Genomic DNA, 18,723 nt, shown 5'->3' with positions numbered 1-18,723 from the left:
AGTAAGCAGACTCGGCTTCGGCAATAGAACACGGGTTTAGTAGTGTATGTTATCTCAAGAGAATTGGTCAGGACCAGCGCATCAGTTGCCTACTGTGTAGATAGGTACGTGGTGACAGACACAATGAAATCAATGATGATTAGCGAGTCAAAATCAGTCGTGGAAATGAGCAATCTCAAGAACACTCCAATGCACGAAAGTATCGACCTGCAGTTTGCCCATTCAGAAAAGGGGATTAGACAGTGGGCAGCTGAACGTTGGAACGGTCGATTTTCAACGTCCAATCAGTGGCACATGACGGCTTGAGCAAGCGCAGACACATATGGTGATGATTCGATAAGTGCTCCACCGCGTTCCACTATCTGAGCCAGCGCCCGCGCTTGCGTAATAGTGTCAAGAGGGATACATTGGCCAAGTTCAACGCTTGAAAGCCGTAAATGAAGCGACAAGTTAGTAGCAACGTCTTTTCGGCATCTGTCAGATCGAACATGATGATCGACCATCATTACATAGCGCCTTATTTGCTGGCAAATGGGCCCGCCGCGGAGAGAGCATTTGCATCTGCAAGATCGCCCAATGCATGACTTGGTCGCCGAATCGACGAAATCGTAAAGAAACTTGGACGTAACCTAATCTGTTGCGTTACAAACCTGGAAGTGTTGAACCAAAAGCGAATCTTTGTTGAAAAATTGAGTATTTGCAAGGTTGAAACTGTGAGATGGCGGTGTGATGTCAAGAGAGTAGCAAAAACTAGTTGACAGGGCGCTCTCTCAGTGCCCAGCACTAGAATGGACGAAGCCCAACGTAACTTCTGTTCCCTGATCCGTCATGTATTTCGATTCGATTTCCGATCGCGCGCATCAAAACCAGAGGTATGATAAAGCGATTAGTAGTTGTGTGGCAAGGCTTGGGAACGGACTGTCAAAGCTGCACATCATAATCGGATAATACCGCAGCTGTGAACTTGAATCCGACTATGTTCGGAACCTTCCTCAGGGGTTCTGAGCTATTGTCAAGGCTACACTCTAAACCGACAACAGGTTCAATACATCCAAAGGGAATTATCATCTGCTAGAGCGTGGCTCGAAAGTGTCCGTCGTAGAGGGTCTGAGTGTGCGCAAAGTGCGGGTAGTTGGCGTGGTAGCCACGGTGGAACTCCATAATCTTGTGACGCTGACTGAGGCATCTGTGAATGCTTAGGGTGATAATAAAGAGCGTCTAGTGGCGGGATGGATACGAACAATTGTCTCGCTCGCTATTGCACACATAGGTTGATGTATGGGCTCAACATCGTGAGATCGAGAGTCGAGACCGTAAAGGTTCTCATGGAAGGCCAGGCATGGTGTGATGAGGGCCATTTCTTGCATCCAGCGAGTTGCGTGGCATTATCGCCCGAAAGGGAGGTCTCTATTCGCCGTATTCGTCAGGCTTCCAATCTTGTACAAAAGGGTCCAGCTGGTATGAGCAATGAATAGCTCTTTACAGCTAGAGTTATTGAGCGTAGGGTGGTGTAAGACCTAATCGGCCGGAGCACAACATCGTTACAGCCAGCCGTTCGACGGACGCATCCGTGGGCGCGGTGTATGGTTCAAGTGCAGCTGTAGTTCTTTACTCGGTGTGATCGAGGGTGAGGCTAGCGCTGGGTTTGATTCGCTCTGGCATTTTGTCGGACTATTTACGACAAGCACAGCTTCGTTCACTTCGGCGAGGTCAACCGTGCAAGTGTCCATTTTGAGACGATTTCCTAGCTTGGCGGTAAATTGATTGACATACACGCCACTAGGATGAGAGGCGTTGCGACACCTGGTAATGTAGAACATCATTCCGAAAGGGTGCTCCAGCAATAAGGTAGCTGCGGGCGGGTTGCCAGCGCTTTCCGTTTTGGACATGGCGGGGAGATCGAGCGATGCGATGCAGGTACAATACACGCTGCTTGTGCAATTGAGGTTTTACAAGGAGTAAGTTGCAAAAGCGGACGGGGCACAGGGTACGTGTTTTGTAGATCACAACCACTATGATTTTCGTGATGCAGCAGCACGGACCGCGATCTTGCAAGTTTCCTGGGCCTTGGCAGGAAGCCTGAAACATTAGGGGTAGGAATGGCCATCGTCATGAGGTGAATTAGACAATCTTTCGTCCACACTTCAAGGTTTTGGATGGTCGAGTTGGCCCTGAGCGGACTCTACTAATTAACGTCTGCATCTGTTAGAGGAGCGCCCATCTATGAGCTGGAATAAAAGGGGGGAAGCAGCCTGTAAATCGGTGTGGGTCTCCAGGTTCCGATTCGGCGTCTCTCCAGATCTTAACGGCCCTTGTGCTGCATCTTGCTGCGGGCTCGGCCCAGGACATGTTGAAGCGCGGAAAGATACGCCGAATACTGCAGGAATTTCTGGCTCTGGAACGAGTCAGTAACATTCTTCTACAACCAAACGAAAAGCAGTTAGCCATGCGAAGTTGTGTATTGTTTTGCTGTGTAGGAAGATCAGCCACTTCGGGCACGATTTGCAACACACTATAGTGTTTGATCATCATATCCTACCCATGCTACGCCAGGGATTGAAGAATACGATTTACGATTTGACGATTATGCTGTGATAGCAGGACTGATGGCCTGCATAGCTGAGATCGGAATGTATCCGAACATGGCACCAAGATCAAGAGTCCGGGGCTTGAACCCGCTGTCAGTCATTTGAAGCTCAATCGAAAAGACCAGCCCAGAACCAACACGGTAGAAAAAGAAATATTTGACAGGCGTTGAAGTGGACGAGGCTATCTGTTGCCAGCTGCCAATGCCAATTGCTAACGGGGTGGATGGTGCATAGACAGCGAAAGGGGGCGACGGGTAGGCAGGATGACAGGCGATGGTAACGGTGACTGTTTAGAATCTGAGCCAGCGGCTGAGGGCAGAAGGAGAAAAAGAGAAAGGCTCTGTAGGCTGGCAGGTAGCGCGAGTGCAAAGAGCGAGTGGCGGGAGTGGTGGTGGAGGAGGATGAACACTATTCGGGGCGGATGCGGATCATGCGCTCGTTAATCTTGAAATCGCGCAGATCCAACCACCGGGGTAAACCCTGCTAGTCGACCTCCTTCTTCGAGAACTTGGACGTTTGTTTTCACACGCAAGGGGCGTTGCGATACCACGATGACAGCCGGGCCAATATGCAACAGGCGCTGCTTGAGGGTCACGTTTTTATTTCTTTTTCGATCCTTTGTATCACTTCCCTGCCATGTGTGACAGATTGAAAACGTCTCTGTTTCTCACCTGCTAGATCAGTGGTGAGCCCCGATATCTGAGGAGATACGCTACCACGGCTGTTGCTGCTGCTACGAAGTTAATGAAACGGGTTGTGCAGAAACAGATGCGCACCAACCAATACAGACCCGCTTTGCTTCGCTCACCCTCGTCATGAGCCGTGGAGATTCCCGTCCCCTTTCAGTTCTGACGATCATCCTAGCTGGGCACTTGTAGAAATGGAGATAGTCATGTGCAGTGGGTGTCTGGCTGGAGAATGCGTGTAAGTGTGGGTATCGTTGTGTGGATGTTGCTGGTCTTGCGTACGCGTAACTACTCGTAACTACACTTTATTGCGGTCGTGGTGCACAACGTATGTCGCCGACGACTTTTTAGACGGGAGATACTCCGTGCCAAAGTATGAGGAAAAGAAATACCGATCATCCTTTTCTGTTCAACACAGCGACCGTTTTCGTTACCTTGCGGTCGGAATCTGTGAGAAACACGGGCTGATGTGGTTACCTCAGTCCCCTAGGTTGGGTCCACAGGCGCTCGATGGCGGCGTCAGAAAGTTTGCCAGTGTCTTTGCACTCTTGAACTCTACAAGGAACGCCCCAGCCGGAATTTGCCAGTTCCGCGGTTGGGGCGGGAGGAGAGGCCCGCGCAAATCCACCTCTTTGCGGTACATCGAATTGAGGGTCTCCCTTGCAGTCATGATAGCAGTGCGCCAATATAGATTAATTGTTGTCAATATTGGCCATGCCTTTTCAATGACAACATAACCTCATCGATCATCCCCATGGGTAGCTTGGCAGTTGGCAACGCTCTTTTGCTGCTCAGGGTGGTGGAGCTTCCGGTACCCCAGTCTGGTAGTGCGACTCCGACAATCTTCGGATCGATATAATAATTGGAGAGCGTCGTGCAAGAGCTAGAATAAGCAAGAACAAATGGCTCTAGCGATCCTGGCCTTCGGCCGCAAGCAATAAGATGTGAAATGTTAGATTAGCCCCTAAAAGAAACTTGGGCATGGCCACAGCATGAGCCACAAGCTGGATCGCTGGGTCGACCGTTAGTCCCAGCGGGCGGGAAACTGCATCATAAACATTACGGCCACCCACAGCGAGGGTGCTGTTCTGGATCGTTAGGCTAGGGGTGACACGCAGTTTGCCCGCTCAATATTGAGAAATAGTGGGCGGGAAACCTGTGTCTTTGCTTTTTACACACATTGTCGCACGCATTGTCGCACACATTGTCACACATGCGATCCCAACAAAGTGAGGGGGCATGGCACTATTCGAAATGACAGGTTTATGTTCTGTGACACGGGAGATGCTGTAACAGGGGACAGGTGAAAAGGTCACTCGCCATAGGTGATGAAGAACAAGGCTCTGCACGGAAGGATTCGGGCAAATACGTGGATGCACATCAAGGGGAAAAGGATGGCTTTCTCAATCGCGGATTCGCATTCAACCCGTGGCGAGAACAGCAGTCAGTAAGGGCCATTACGGGGTTGGTTAGATTAGAACCTGATTCGTAGTCGCGCGCTACGCACGTCGTGCAGGGACGGCGGTCGCGAAGTTGCGCCAGTAGAGTTGAGGGACGAAGACCCCTCCCTCGGTGGAAACATCTTTGGACAGGAGGAACAATTGTCCGGGCTTGGAGTGGGATTGGCCATAGCGACCGTTGAGGTGGAGGGGTTGTGTAGGCGAAAATGGACGGATGATGAGCTGACAGCATGGTGATGCGGCGCATTTGATTGTTTGGGCGACAAGGAATTGTGATGGTGCTGTAAGCGTCTGAATGTACGGAGTACGGAGTAGGCATGATTGAGATCCTGTCCAGCAGTGATACCTTCAGAGTTGGCTGAACTTGGGTATGTCTATTTGCCTGCTCGTCTGGCTTCTTTCTCCTGTCTGGACTCTGACCTGGTCTGGTCTGGCTGGCCGCCCAGTAGTGTTGATGGTGGAGCGATGCTCGTGAAAGGTGTGCTGTGCATCTGTAGGTGAGCGCGCGCTGCGCTGACTCGGGAGCGAGCCGTTCTCGCTACGCAACGTTCCCCGGCGAGTTGGGAGCGCTAGAGGAGAATTAGGGAAAGAGAAACGAGGACCAGGGCAGCCTTGTACGCCGTGGCGTGCTTGCCAGCGTAGCGGATCCTGGGGTGTACAGATCTCAGCCATGCCCGTCGACCATTGCTCGGGAACGCCGGGGTTAGAGAGACAGCCAGTGTAAACTCTGTCCGTATTCTGCCTGAATGCCCTGTTTTACCGACCGACATGCTGTCGCGTGGGGGGGAGGGTTTGCACGGCCAGGGACGCACGAAAAATGTGCGACAACGACAAGGCTGTGTCTATTTTTGCGGGCCGCTTGGGTCAGACGGCCGGCGGCCTGAAGGGGGCAGCCGTGGGCGAGGGCTTGATGGGAGTCGCAGTTAGAGTACTACGTGCAGGACCTGGATTGTAGTACCGCTGGTAGTAGTCAAGCACTGTCGCATGCGTCTGTCTGCCTATCAGGGCCACAATGTCGAATCTATGCCTACGGCTTTATGGATCCGGCTGGCGCGGCGAGCATGCAATGTAGAGATAAAACATGTTTTGGCAACATAATAGCGTACAAGTAGATGCGCATCGTCCACAGACGGGGCGCGTAGGTAGGTAATTGCAACGGCGGCCGAACGAACGAGTGAGTGACATGAACGACTCGGCTCGGGCAAACGAAAAATGGATCGAGAGAACCGCCGAACCAACGAACGAGCGCACAGTAGTAGTGAGGAGAAACAACAGAAAAGAACAACGGCTTCTACCAGGCCAGGCGAGGGACGAAGCGCTTGTCAGGGCGTAAGTGGGTGATGTGCGAAACAATGAATCGCGGGATTGACGAGGCAGTGGCCACAATGGGTTTGGATGGTCGGCAGCGGGCAGGTGACTTCAGAGGTAGGAGAGCTCTGATTGAACGATCGAGCATCGCCGTTTCGCACTCCTTTCCCAGCCGGTAATGGTGTCTTCGCCAACGATGCCTGCACGGGCGCTGGATCTTTGACCAGGATGGAACAGGGGGTTGGATATGGGGGGGAAAGGAGAGAGATGATGCTTGGGTTGGTGGATTTGACGATGTACTCGTAACTGTAATAGTGGAGAGATAAACGGCAACGAAAGTGGAGAGTCAGTCATAGAGCCGTCGCTATTGATTGCGGTGACTAGAGAGAAAATAGGAGAACGTGGAAATCGAAAGATAAACAGGCACTATGCTGATGCTGAACCAGATAATAACGATGGTGACGATGATGGTGATGATGGTGAAGTGGAGCGGTAAACGAAACGGTTCTCCCCTGGTGGGAAAGAGGTGTCTAAGACAGTTAGGTCACTTCCCAACTGGGAAGTCACTAAAAGTTATAGAATACTTAGTCATTGTGTGCATCTCAAGTTTGGACCAATCAAGGAAACAGATGACACTTTCCGTTCACTTGTTAGCGGATTGCTTGCAAGATGTAGATACATACAAACTGTATACTTGGTATCATCAAAACGTAGTTACATTCAAGTACCAGGTGGCAGAGGACAAGACGTAACCACTCTAACTCACACCGGCACGGGAAATCCTCCACTCAACGGTCACCGTCATCTTTTTTGGTACCCTTAGAATCCTCGAAGGTGGAATAAAGTTGGTTCTAGGTACATACGGAGTTACACGGTATAGAGGACAGCAAGAAGTGATGACTGGGTTGTTCGACTATTTGGTACAAATCTGTAGATTATCAAAGCGAATTTCTGATCATCCAACGCTCCTCGATCTGCCTAGGTATACGATTCTACTCCGTACGCTCTGCTCAATCACCCATAGGAGTAGACATAGCCCAGAGTAAGTTGTAGTGAATACTGCCCTATCTGTTCCATATTGCATTAACGTGACAGACACCTACTGTCGTCCGCTGTATCTGTAAAATACCACTAGGATCCGAGGACATCGTGCAACGCAACGAAATAGAATGGAGAGAAAGATACTCACGTGCGCGGCGTTTCGTCGGTCTTTACTCATCCACCATTGTTGAAGATCTCTCCATACATAGTAGTGTCTCGTACATACTCGTGGAGCATCATGCTAATGATTACAACACGAGCGTTACTCTTCAACTAAGCAGGCGAGCGCCATTATCAGTAACTGCCTCTGTCTATAGTCTGTATTTTTGTCGGCGAACGAACTGTGCAGGGTCCAACGGTCGACGTCGTGGCAGTGACCAGATGAGTTAAAGACCAGTGGTCATAAACGCCCGAATGTTGGAAAAGGAGGCGGCACGGGCTGTGATGGATGATGGGTGGTGAATCGTGATGCGATGCGATGCTGTGATCAGTGTGATCAACTGGATTATTGGCAGCTGTTTGAGTAGACTAGAAAATGGCACTGTCAATTGATTACTCCGTAGAGTCCGTACTGTAACCACAGTGTGCAGTGTACCTACATAGTAAGGAAAGGTACGAGGTAGGTTAAGATGCTCCGTAGTGAATGGTTAGTTTGGGAGGGTGCCGTAAAAGGTAAGGCGTGCATCGGTAGTGAGCGAGTCTGATTGGTCCATGAGTCCAGTCCGCGTCCAAGACTTTTCTGGTCGCCGACCTCGTGTCTTTAACCTCACACAAACGTCCTCCCTTGGGATGGAGTCCCTACTCTCAACCCCTGTGCCACGGTCTGGACGATCACCATCTGGGTGACAAAACTCGTCAATGCTCTTCCTATCCCATCGCTCACTCAATTTATTGCCGCCTCCACTTGGCTTCTCGCCTTTGCCTGCCACTAGTCACTGATCTTACTTGTACTTGTACTGCTTAGACGGCTGGACCCCATGTCCAACACCAAGCCGCAGCGCCCGTTTGATCGCCCACCCGCCGGCCTTAACGAAGCCGCGCAACGTGCGCTGATGTTCAGATGCTGCAACCTGCGGTCATCGATTCGTGCTTCGCCTCGAGCCTATTGCTGGTCTTTCCAACTGCGTTTGACGGGGAGAGGGTGCGAATGCATGTCCATGACCCAACTACAACAACTCAGTATTCCGTACAACCATTACACAGCACGCACCGTCCCATCTCATCATAATCCCGCCATCCACTCAGTCGGACTGCGGACCGGCCACCTGCTCAATGTCGTACCGAATGCACTTGCTCTCCCCGAGCGAGCCCGAATTGTCGTTCTTCTGTGCACGTCGACGGAGATGCTAATATCAAGTCGTGCAACACCGCATGCTAACATAATCGCCGCCCGGCCTAGCTGCTAACCACAACCCGTCTGCCATGACTGCCGGAGCTCGCCTTACTATTCTTAGGGAAGATCTCCTCGTGGCAGCCAAAGAAGCGAATACGAAATTTGGTGAATGTTTTCTCACTCCGCGCACACGCTGGCTTCGCCATCTACAGTAGGTAATGTCAGGCTTGGCAGCGGGTTGGAAATGTCTATTCTGCGACAAACCGCTTCGACCCCAGCAGACGAGGCTCTGGCTTTGCGCAGAGGAGCCCATTGCCGACAAGCTTGCAGCACGCCAAACATTTCCAGGTCCCCGCCCAACCATGTCTAATCCGCCTCTACCTACTGTACTCTCTGTTGGCGATAGCATTTGTGCACCTTGTCCAATCTGAACCATGCGCACTCTATTGCGCACCCTGCCCTCCAAGCCCCGCCATGCAGCAACGCCCTGTTCGGTCTTAAACCCCATGTAAAGCATATCACAACCTTGCCTGCTCTGCTGTGCACTCATCGCCAGGCCGTCTTCATCCAGTATGACGGATCACAGAGAATAGATCATAGGCAATAATTAACAAGAGGCCCAGCTAGGCACGGCATCCTGGAATCCTGATCCTGGTTAACAAAACCCCTTGACCAGCACGAATCAGCTAGGGCGCAAGATGTGCGGCAAAACATGGGGCTAGAGATCCTGGAACAACAGATCTAGTCCGTACCACATACTACTGAAGTAGGTAATTGGTTTTTCTTCAAGGTAAAAAAAAAGATGTTCAGTCCGTTCAAGACGGCGAGGAAGAAGCCGAGATACGCTTTTCCTTGGACTCGAAATTAAACCCCTGAGAGACGGCATGCCCGTGAACAATATTGCTATCACCAGTTCGACAGAGGTGCTGGTCAGTCGTTACGCTGGCTGGCTAAAGATCACGCTGTGGTGTCTGCTGTGTTGTATCCGTCTGGGGGAGAAAGCGTCATGGGTTCGACCGCCCATCGCCTGAATCCATGCGACCATTCCCCCATCGTGCGTCGACGCACCTACGCACCCTTCTCTTCTATCTCTACTCCGTAAATTTTTTTAACATCTATGAGATGCGCAGAAGGAGTGAAGTTACTAAAAACATACCTCCTTGTCTGCAAACACGGGGTGGGGGTACTCTGTGAGCAAGCACGGTAACGTTGCCCGGTCCCTGGGCCATGCATCTCTCGATATACGAGCCATGCATCGGCCATGGGACCCCCTCAGCCGAAGAATAGCCCAGGGGGAGTACTGGGTTGGCAATTGCTGCGTGGTCCTGATGGCCATGGAGCGCAAATCAGGATTGCAATATTAATTACTTGAAGGGAACAAAAAGTGCAGGTTACGCGTGGTAATTAGTCCACCTACGTACCGCCCGGGTGGGGTGCGCTGCGCTGCGGTGCTGGTGCTGGTGCTGCCGCTGCCGCTGCCATGGAACGAGCATTCCGAGTCCTTAGAAGAGAAGGGCGACAACGACAATTTGGGCCAGGTGTGCTTTTCCAGGCAGCTAGGGAATTGCTTGGGACTACTGAGGCGCTGTGGCTTTGCCTTTGCAGCTTTTTCCTTCAATTGTTTGTCCCAGTCTGGAACCTACGTACGTACAGCTTAAGCTGCGTCAACCACACCTGAATGCTCTGGTCTAGATGCAGCAGATGCACACCCTCAGAGTTGCGATAATGCATCACACAGTCTGGTTAGGAATTGTGCTTCTGCCCTTCAGCGCCATTCAGCGGCGTGTCCGGCTGCGGTCCTCTCTTGCACGCGCCGAATGCTGTCATGGACATGGGCGGAACATTGAACGGTTCATACGCGGCAGGAGAAGATGAATATTGTTCCATACAAGATGTGCAACAGATGGCCTAGCAATAAGGTTTCCCTTTACTTTGTTTTTCCACTCTTTTCTGATGTCAATGTGAGGACCCGGGGCGTTGATCCTGGCGCAAAAGCGGCTTGCATATGATGAGGGGATGGGAAGGAGGGAGGGAGGGGGTAAACGGGCGAGTACAAGAATTGGAAGCATGAGACTATGACTGGTGGATCGGGATGGATGTCAAAGGGAGGTGGATCCGCCCGATCTTGGTTGAGCTGTGGAGTTGTGAGAGGAGAGAAAAAAAGAAAAGAAGGAAAAAGCAAACAAGAACCTTGATCGACGCACTACTGGGTGAGTTACTCTTAGAAGCATGTACCTACGTGGACATGAAGGATAGAAGGGATAGAGGGAGGGAGGACCCTTGTTGGGGATTGGTGAGTGAAGAGATACAGCGAACGATGTGCGACAAGGGGATGGGACAACCCGACGATCTGGTCCACGGAGCTGGGAAGAGCACAGTTATCTGTCTATGGTCCAGCACAGTACAGTTCATACAACTGACTAACTCCAGGACGATGCGTTACAGTCCCATAACTAACTATTGCAGATGCTGACAAGTTGAACTCCGCAGATACAGATACGATAATTACATGCACTCCATTAGTCGCGGATCCATTCATCCCCCATCCTCAAGCACCAACACAAGGCAACCCGTCGGTCATTGAAAATGATTGTCCACCCATCCGTGCCGTTATTCATCCTCTGGTGAGGAAAGGAGATGGGATAGGATAGTCCTGAGGCTACGACTGGCCACCAGACTCACTAAGCCAACTAACCCGACTACCACCAACACTAATCCAAAATACTTTCATCATTACCATTACGATCACCATCACGGATGTAGTGTGTATCCCCCCCTCCTCCTTCTCTTCCTCCAAAACCAGACCCCCATCCCAGCCCCAGCCCCAGCCTCAGCTCCGCTTTACCAGTCCAACCCGGTTCCGTTTCCAGTTCCATCGCGCGAAAGAAGAGAAGAGCAGGTAGGAGAATGCTATCAATACCGTGCAACTACACCTTACTCAGTATCTATTTACCTAATTACCAACTCACACGTAGGTCCAAGCCAGAGGAACAAGCCATAACGAGGGTCAGCAGTCGAGGGTAGACAGGTATCCCGCAGGGCGCCGCCGCACGCCGCCGTCGGTAGTCGCCCATGCCCATCCCCCAGCCCATTCCATCGCCGACCATAAAATCCAATCCAGTCGAATCCAAGCCAATCCAAGCCAATCCAATCCGTCCGTACACTCCCCAAATCCAAGTTGGGTTCATAGCCATTCCCTGTCCATCTATTCGCCTACCCTGTCCCGTTCTGTCTTTGCCCTTTCCTGTCTCGCCTTGCCCTTCTTTTTCTTCGAATCTAACCGTTTACCGTACTGGATCGAACTCGACTGGACCGGATCGAACTGGACGGGACTGGACTGGACTATCCTGATAATTGAGGGAAACAAGCTGTACCTACCGTTACCGTTCTTGTCGTCCGCCTTCTCTTCTTCTCTCTTTCTATTGCTCTCTTTGCCCTTTGTGCCTTTCTCTCAACCGCCGCCAACGCCGCATGACGCCTCTCCGGCTGCCCCTAGAACCCGTCCTAACCCATATGGCAAATCCTTATAGTTGGCTTTACTCATTCAATTCACATCATGGAATACTCCGTAATTGCGTGTACAAACAATCGACCGATGAATCGATCAATACAAATCAATATACTCCGTACTCTCGATTTCATAAGTGCAGCAATTACCTGTTGGTCATTTAAGAGAAGGTTGAAAACAATAACTAAAATAAAAATAAAAGGACCCTGCTTTCGGTTGACCTCGCATTCTCTTTCTACTGTACATGTACCTCGTATGTGCCAGAGGCGTGCACATACCCTGACCCTAAACCCTGGCCGTGACTATGACCACGACAGTGACCATGACAGTAACAATGACCATGACAATGACCCTGTCCTCGTCGCTCGTCCCCGTCCCCGTCCCCTCATGATCCTGGTGCTTTTCTTCTCTACTTTGTGTACCGCATCTAATGTGTATGTAGCTGTACTATCCATGTACCTTGATCCCAGCTCGTCTCTTCATCCCCATGTCCCTGTCGGTCCCCCATGTCCCATGTCTTTTGTCCATGCTTCATTCCATCCCATGCTCATCATCATCCACATCCATCCACATCCATCCACATCCACATTCATACTAATTCCATCCATCCACCCATCCACCACCCAAAAGAGGTCCCTTAGCCGCATCTCAAAACCCAAGACGCCGCCCTCCCACCTACCATACCCTACCTTTCCCTTACCCTACCATAACCGTACCCACCCACACCCACTATTCACACATCATCCGTCCCGATCAACCAAAAAGTCCTTGCGCTCCCCTTGGCGGTCTACCATTCTCTCACCAACTGTTCATCACTCCATCCACACACCCCGCCTGCCTATTATCTGTGTCTGTGTCCCTGTGCCGTGGGAGATATATACTCATTGCTGTCCGATCTCGCGGTCGTGCTTTGTCTTCTTGCTCCAACTATCACAACCCCTACTACGACAAACTACACACACCATACTTCTATCCTTCACACCAGTATTCTCTCTGGTTTCTAACTCTACCACTATTACACCTCGTGGTTTACTTCTAATAAAGGTATGCTTAACCTTCCGTTCGTCTCGTCGTCTGCCTCTTCATTGCCTACGAAATCACACGGTCGCCGCTACTTGTGCTTCGTAATACTGCGGCCAAGCAATACTTTGCTGCACCAACTCCCTTGAATCATTCTTCGTCGTTGCACCATCTGTCGACAAACTGCGTCTTTCTTTGCTTTTATTCTCCAATGTCCGGGTGCACATGTCGCCCCGTTGCGCACTTCCCCTACGCCCTCTGTTTCCACTCGGACTCCGTCCGCAAGGCCACCTCCAACCCCCGACAATCCTTCTATATCATCGACAGCCCAACCAGTCCCGGATGAGATTCAAAGAATAATCCCACTATAATAACAATTACGATAATAACTAGATCATCGTCGCTAACGAAGAGATTGTTTTTCTAGTTCATCTTCCAAGAGAAGATCACCACCAAGGATCCGATTCGGGGCGGACTCACTTCCAATCCTGATCAAATCAATAACCCGGATTCACTTCCAACTACCAGGACCAGTATAAGTACCTGGAACCTCACGACCGTTCTTCCAAGTACTCTCTGTGGGGACTTCTGATCCTCTTTCAAAGTATTCGCAATGGTCGTCCACCGTCGAGGGCCCTGGTCACAGCATGAGGACCAGTGGCTCGTCAACCTTGTCCTTCGCAATGGCCCTCACAACTGGGTCCGCATTTCGCAAGAGATTGGAACCCGATCGCCAAAGCAGTGCAGAGAGAGGTATCACCAAAACCTGAAGCCGTCGCTGAACCACAACCCAATCACGCCTGAAGAGGGGGAGTTGATCGAGCGTCTGGTCGGAGAGATGGGCAAGAGGTGGGCCGAGATTGCACGACGACTTAACGGCCGCAGCGACAACGCCGTCAAGAACTGGTGGAATGGAGGCCAGAACAGGAGGAGACGAGGACCCAACACACCCGACCACAGAGGCCATCAAATGCATGCACCGCAAATGGGTTATCAGTATCCCCCTCCACCATCGGCTCATCGAATGGACGACACTCCCCACGCTGCTTCTCCTCCTCACTCTTTACCACCACTGCACAAGGAGTATCAAGAGCCTTCCTACTATCCCCAGGCTCGCCGCGACTCCCAGAACACAAGATCCTCTCCTCACGGTCTCCAGCTTCCTCAGCCACCCTCCTTCCACTCTTCGTCACGACCACAGCCTTTGGAGCTCTCCACCTTTGGTTCTCGACCGTACGTCGAGACACCGATCCCATCGCCTGGGTACTCCGTCGTCTCAGTCGACACGGTTCCCTCGATGGTCACTGACACAGGATCTGATACCCGCTCTCCAAGAGGGGTGCCATCTCCGCTCGAGCAATCCGTCGGCTTGCCTCCTCTTGTGGGTGCTAGGGAAGAGCGTAAGAACTCAAGGACCCGCTTTCTTCCCCAGTCAGGTTTCGCCAGCGAAGACGACGCACCATATGACCCCTACAGGCGACGTGCATCAGTACAGCTTCCACCTTTGAACCGTCCCGAGCCAGCAACATCGACACCGACGTTCAGGGAGCCAAACTACAGGTTCGAAGACAGACCAAGTTTGCTCACTCAGCCCACACCGCAGCACGTTCACCACCACGCTCTCCCGCGATCTCCACTCCAGCATCGATTGCCCGCCTACGAGAACCTCACACTGCCTTCTCTACAAGCCGTCTCCCCCGGCGCAGTGAGCCCTTCATCCAGGCAACTTCCCCTACCAGCAACTGGTGGGGTTTCGAGGAGCGCACCCAGCTCACCGCGGGCGCCTGAGAACAAGGACAATAGGATGAAGCTGTCGGCCATCTGCTAGTCACGGGTCTCTGTATAATGTACGATTTGCTATGGTCATGTCTTCTTTTCTCTTTCTCTTCTTGTTCTTCTCTGTTCATTCGTACGATGCTGGTTACGATGTGGGCTCGTCACTGTTCGCTCTCATGCCATATCACCATACCTCTCACATGGCGTGGGGGCTTGGGTTCTTCAGGACAGTATTGCAGTACAGTCAGAATGCAAAACAAAAACGAACGGCCTTTGCGATGCAAGATACCCTTTTCATATCATATACCACTTACCACTACCATTACCATCCATTTCTCCACAAAATGTAGGATCTACGGGGCTCATTGGGACAAACCAAAACGCATTTTCTTCTTCTTCCTATTAGCTGTGAGCGCAGGACATCTAATTTCCATACCACTGTCCTACTCATCATTTCTTTTCATCGTTTGCAATGTTTCTACGGAACTCTTAGGGCTATATTGGGCGCTTATACCCCATCCATCATGCGCTCGTGGGCGGTCGGAAGGTGGTCGGGCATACACGGGTTTCCAGACGGAGTTTATTAAGGACCATGTTGCATCGTCGCATGCATGCATTTGAGGAACAAGGTTACTCCACGTCAGCATCATCATCATCATTTACTACCATTCCCCTTCGCTTTGCTCTGCTATGATCTCGCTTTTCTTCGCATGTGCGCGCTTTGGCGGCATTCAGAATCTCTGTTCTTTTTGGCCCCCGTTGACGTGGGCTTTGCGGGAGTTCGCTCAAGACTCTGGTTGATTGAATCATCATCGTCGTTATCGTTGTCATCATCCTGCATGCATACATACCTTGTTACGCTTTTCCCATACAGCGATTATAGCTAGCTTATACTCTAATACCCACCCTCATCGTCGCCTCGGTCTCCCACTTGCTCCCTCGCCATCGTATCTCTTGTGACAAGAGGGATGGATAGAGGGGAGAGGGGAGATGGACGATACTTAATAATACCAAACCACATACTCCAACCTTCAAACCTTGCTCTCTTGAATCACCTTACCTTCCAAGTGACTTATCTCCCCCTCGTCTCATCCTCCGCCTATCTCGCACAGGATAGCACAGTAACTGAACACCAAACATCGATACACCCTTTCCGGTAATCATGCCGTGCGATCATTCTGTTCAATCTCCCACCCTTCAATGCAGTCCGCTTGACCGCAGCAGCCTCTTCCCCTCTCCTTTCTTCTCCTAACCAGTCGCAGTAACCATGCTCACACACCACCGAGAACAGCAAAGCACATCTTCGTGAACGACACTCCTTTCGAGCCCAAACATCGTACCCACAACGAGCACCTCGTCCGCGCTGTCTATACATCTACGTACTCTACAAATCCATTAAGCAATCGAACGCCAACACATAACATATCACCCAAAACGTCGGTGTGTACTTCCCTCCTTTCCCTTCTCCTCCCTCTTTCTGGGCTAGCTGTTCACACACGTGTCCAGGAAACTACGGATCTAGTTCTAAGTTGTGATGTCGTGGACGGCGAGATTACCGCACCCGGAACAGTCTAAACATCACGGGGACGTGCCGCTCTAGAATGGCTTCTAGAGGGTGAGTAGAGAAGCACTTGTTCGTCGGGGGATTGATATGGGAATGTGTATGGCGTGGCTGTGGTGATGGACAGTTAGGTGCTACCTTTTGCTAAGATGCTATGGTTGTGTTGTCAGGTGTTGGGTCGCTTCGACCCTTTGCTTGATCGTAGGTGGTTTGGATGTGGGTGGGGGGGAGGGGAGGGGGGAGTCAAAGGCACATGTGTATGTGGATTGGTGCTCTTTGCACTTGATTCTGCTTCTCACGGTTCTTCCTTGATTTGTTATTTCCCACGGGGGCTGCGACATCGAATGACAGGTAGTTTCAGTAGATAGATGGGTTTGTTATCAACTGTTCATGCTGTAACTGTATGCTTGAAAACCTGTCCTTTGACGGGAGGTAGACTACATACGTATCAAAAGGCGAGGAAGAAGTCATGATCACAAAATGCTAGAGACGATATTCGAGTGTACGCTTAGTGACGCACAGTAAACGAAGCATTGCTATTTCCCATTCTATTTCCCTATTTATTCACTTACTTTCTACATAAGACCTGCCTTGAGATACGTGGGCGACTGCGGATTTGCAGTGCGGAAGAGGCGGAACACGTCGCGGTAAGACACACATAGTCCTCATCTCAACGACTTTCCTAAACATACAGACACACATTCACACACTTACCATGGTCCACCGCTCCAGCTAGACGCCCACACGAGGACAAGCACCAGACTCGACTAGCCTCGCGGGCAGCGCGAAGTGTGCGTGGGTCTGCCCGCCCTCACGACCTCGACCGTTGGAAGGATGTCGAGAGTTTCGCCCCCGACTCATCTACCCTACACCCCCATACGGCGCACAACGGGACCAAAATCTTTGACATGGGATGTTAGTCAGACGTGGGTGGGAGTTCCACCACGTGTGTGCAGGGAGAGAGAGGGAAGCGTTAGGCATGGAAATGGCACGTTTTACAAGGGGCTGACTCGAAGGATGTGAGTAGTGAGTGAGAAGTGTGCAAGTATGTTTGTTGGGCATGCGGCATGGCGAGTGAGCGAGGTGCCGAAGAAGGATCGTCGGGAGTTGTGTGTGGAATTGGAGGATGGATGAGCGAAACGAGATCTCTGATAGGGCGTCGACGAGGATGCGAGGTGTGGGTACTATGTCGGCAGTAGTACTGTGTACATACCTGTACGAACGCTACGAAGAGGTGACTGTCTTGGGTTTAGAGATGGTCGTTAGGCAAGCAAACAAGAAGACGGGCGGGAGAGGGAGGAGTGTTGGGCGCTAGATAGGTGAGCATGTGGCACAGTCAATCACCTTGGGAAACTGTTAATTAATTACCTGGTTTGGCGTTTTCCTGCTCACGTTCTCTCTCGGTGTCCGGAAACCGGTCAACGTTTGGAACATGTTTTTTGCTTTTGTTTTGATCCTTGCGAAAAACGGTTTTCTATTTTTAGGGGTTGGAGATTGCGATGACCCTGCCCACTGATCGAGATTCGATGTCAGAGATTAGAGATTGGAACGTTTGAGATTAGACGTTTGAATTGAATAATAATCATCAGCCTCAGGCCGCCGGTTTCAACGTTGAAGCGACATGATCTGATCACTGCCCTGTTGTTCACCGTCTGAACCCACAGAACTTGAGTTGAAGTGCCAGGCAAGCATCGTTAGTGCTACTAGATTCGGGATTTTCGTCCGCCGTCCGGCATTTGGTTTCCCATCCTGGCCATTTGCCTATTCGAAGATCATGAGTCTGAAGGGGGAAAGGGCTATGGACGAGCGAGGCTAGGCGAGAGCGTTGCAAGCGAGGCCGTCCCTCAAAACGGCCAGGGTGGGGATCTCGAACTCGAATTTCAAACTCTAACCTTTCCCAAGCAGGCGCTTACAGACGAAGGCCCAGAAACGCGATCGTATACGCCATGGCAGATACGGAAGGGAGTGAACAGCACGCTTTTGATGAGGGAGGACCTCCGAAGTGCCCAGCTTCTGTTCCAGGATGCAAAGGGGCCGGCAGCAGAACGTCACAACAAAGTCACGGTTGCGGCCGCGGGAAGCCGTTGTCGACCCTTGTGGTTGGGACTGCGCGTGCTCTGAAAAATTTCGAGGCCGACCCATGCCCACGTTTCCCTTTCCAATTGCGTGCAGAGCGCGACCGGGGTCAAGTGGGAGATGACAAGGTGCTGAGGTGACAACGAAAGTCGTCACCATGTCGATGGCCAGGCAATGACCAGTTGACATCGAGATTGGCCTCGCTTAGACGGACGAGATACGTCCTGTCGGGCACGGAGACAGAGGCGCGGTGGCCCCTGGTATTCCACAGACATCCCTGCCTGGCCGTTAACAGTCGTCTGTTAAGACACCCAAAATGCGGAGAGAGGCCCGGCACGGCTTCCGACATTCGGGTCTGGGTATATC

At 51.4% G+C, this 18,723-nt stretch overlaps 3 protein-coding genes across 3 annotated transcripts; 2 read left to right on the top strand and 1 right to left on the bottom strand.

Moving 5' to 3' along the window:
* Positions 1-11,390: 11,390 nt before the first annotated feature.
* On the top strand, positions 11,391-11,866 carry BU24DRAFT_58670 (uncharacterized protein). Its single transcript, XM_033534439.1, has one exon. The coding sequence runs from the start codon at positions 11,489-11,491 to the stop codon at positions 11,765-11,767; it is 279 nt and encodes a 92-aa protein (XP_033378792.1). The 5' UTR covers positions 11,391-11,488; the 3' UTR covers positions 11,768-11,866.
* A 1,691-nt stretch (positions 11,867-13,557) lies between these two features.
* On the top strand, positions 13,558-14,772 carry BU24DRAFT_356735 (uncharacterized protein; the record flags this gene model as incomplete). The annotated part of the gene is made up of 1 exon (XM_033523912.1): positions 13,558-14,772. The coding sequence occupies one exon, from the start codon at positions 13,558-13,560 to the stop codon at positions 14,770-14,772; it is 1,215 nt and encodes a 404-aa protein (XP_033378791.1).
* A 2,215-nt stretch (positions 14,773-16,987) lies between these two features.
* On the bottom strand, positions 16,988-18,546 carry BU24DRAFT_454819 (uncharacterized protein; the record flags this gene model as incomplete). Its single annotated transcript, XM_033531340.1, has 5 exons — positions 16,988-17,465; positions 17,495-17,519; positions 17,650-17,786; positions 17,944-18,042; positions 18,195-18,546. 5 exons carry the CDS (start codon positions 18,544-18,546, stop codon positions 17,143-17,145), a joined length of 936 nt encoding a protein of 311 aa, XP_033378790.1. The 3' UTR covers positions 16,988-17,142.
* Between the last annotated feature and the right edge of the window lie 177 nt (positions 18,547-18,723).

Source organism: Aaosphaeria arxii (assembly GCF_010015735.1).
Source record: "Aaosphaeria arxii CBS 175.79 unplaced genomic scaffold BU24scaffold_11, whole genome shotgun sequence".
Taxonomy (NCBI): Eukaryota; Fungi; Ascomycota; class Dothideomycetes; order Pleosporales; genus Aaosphaeria; species Aaosphaeria arxii.
The sequence above is the reverse complement of the archived record's forward strand: the minus strand, read 5'-3'. Positions and strand labels throughout refer to the sequence as shown.

Excerpts from the sequence above, each read along its gene's own strand:
- BU24DRAFT_58670 (XM_033534439.1), top strand. The coding sequence starts at position 11,489 with ATGCCCATCCCCCAGCCCATTCCATCGCCGACCATAAAATCCAATCCA.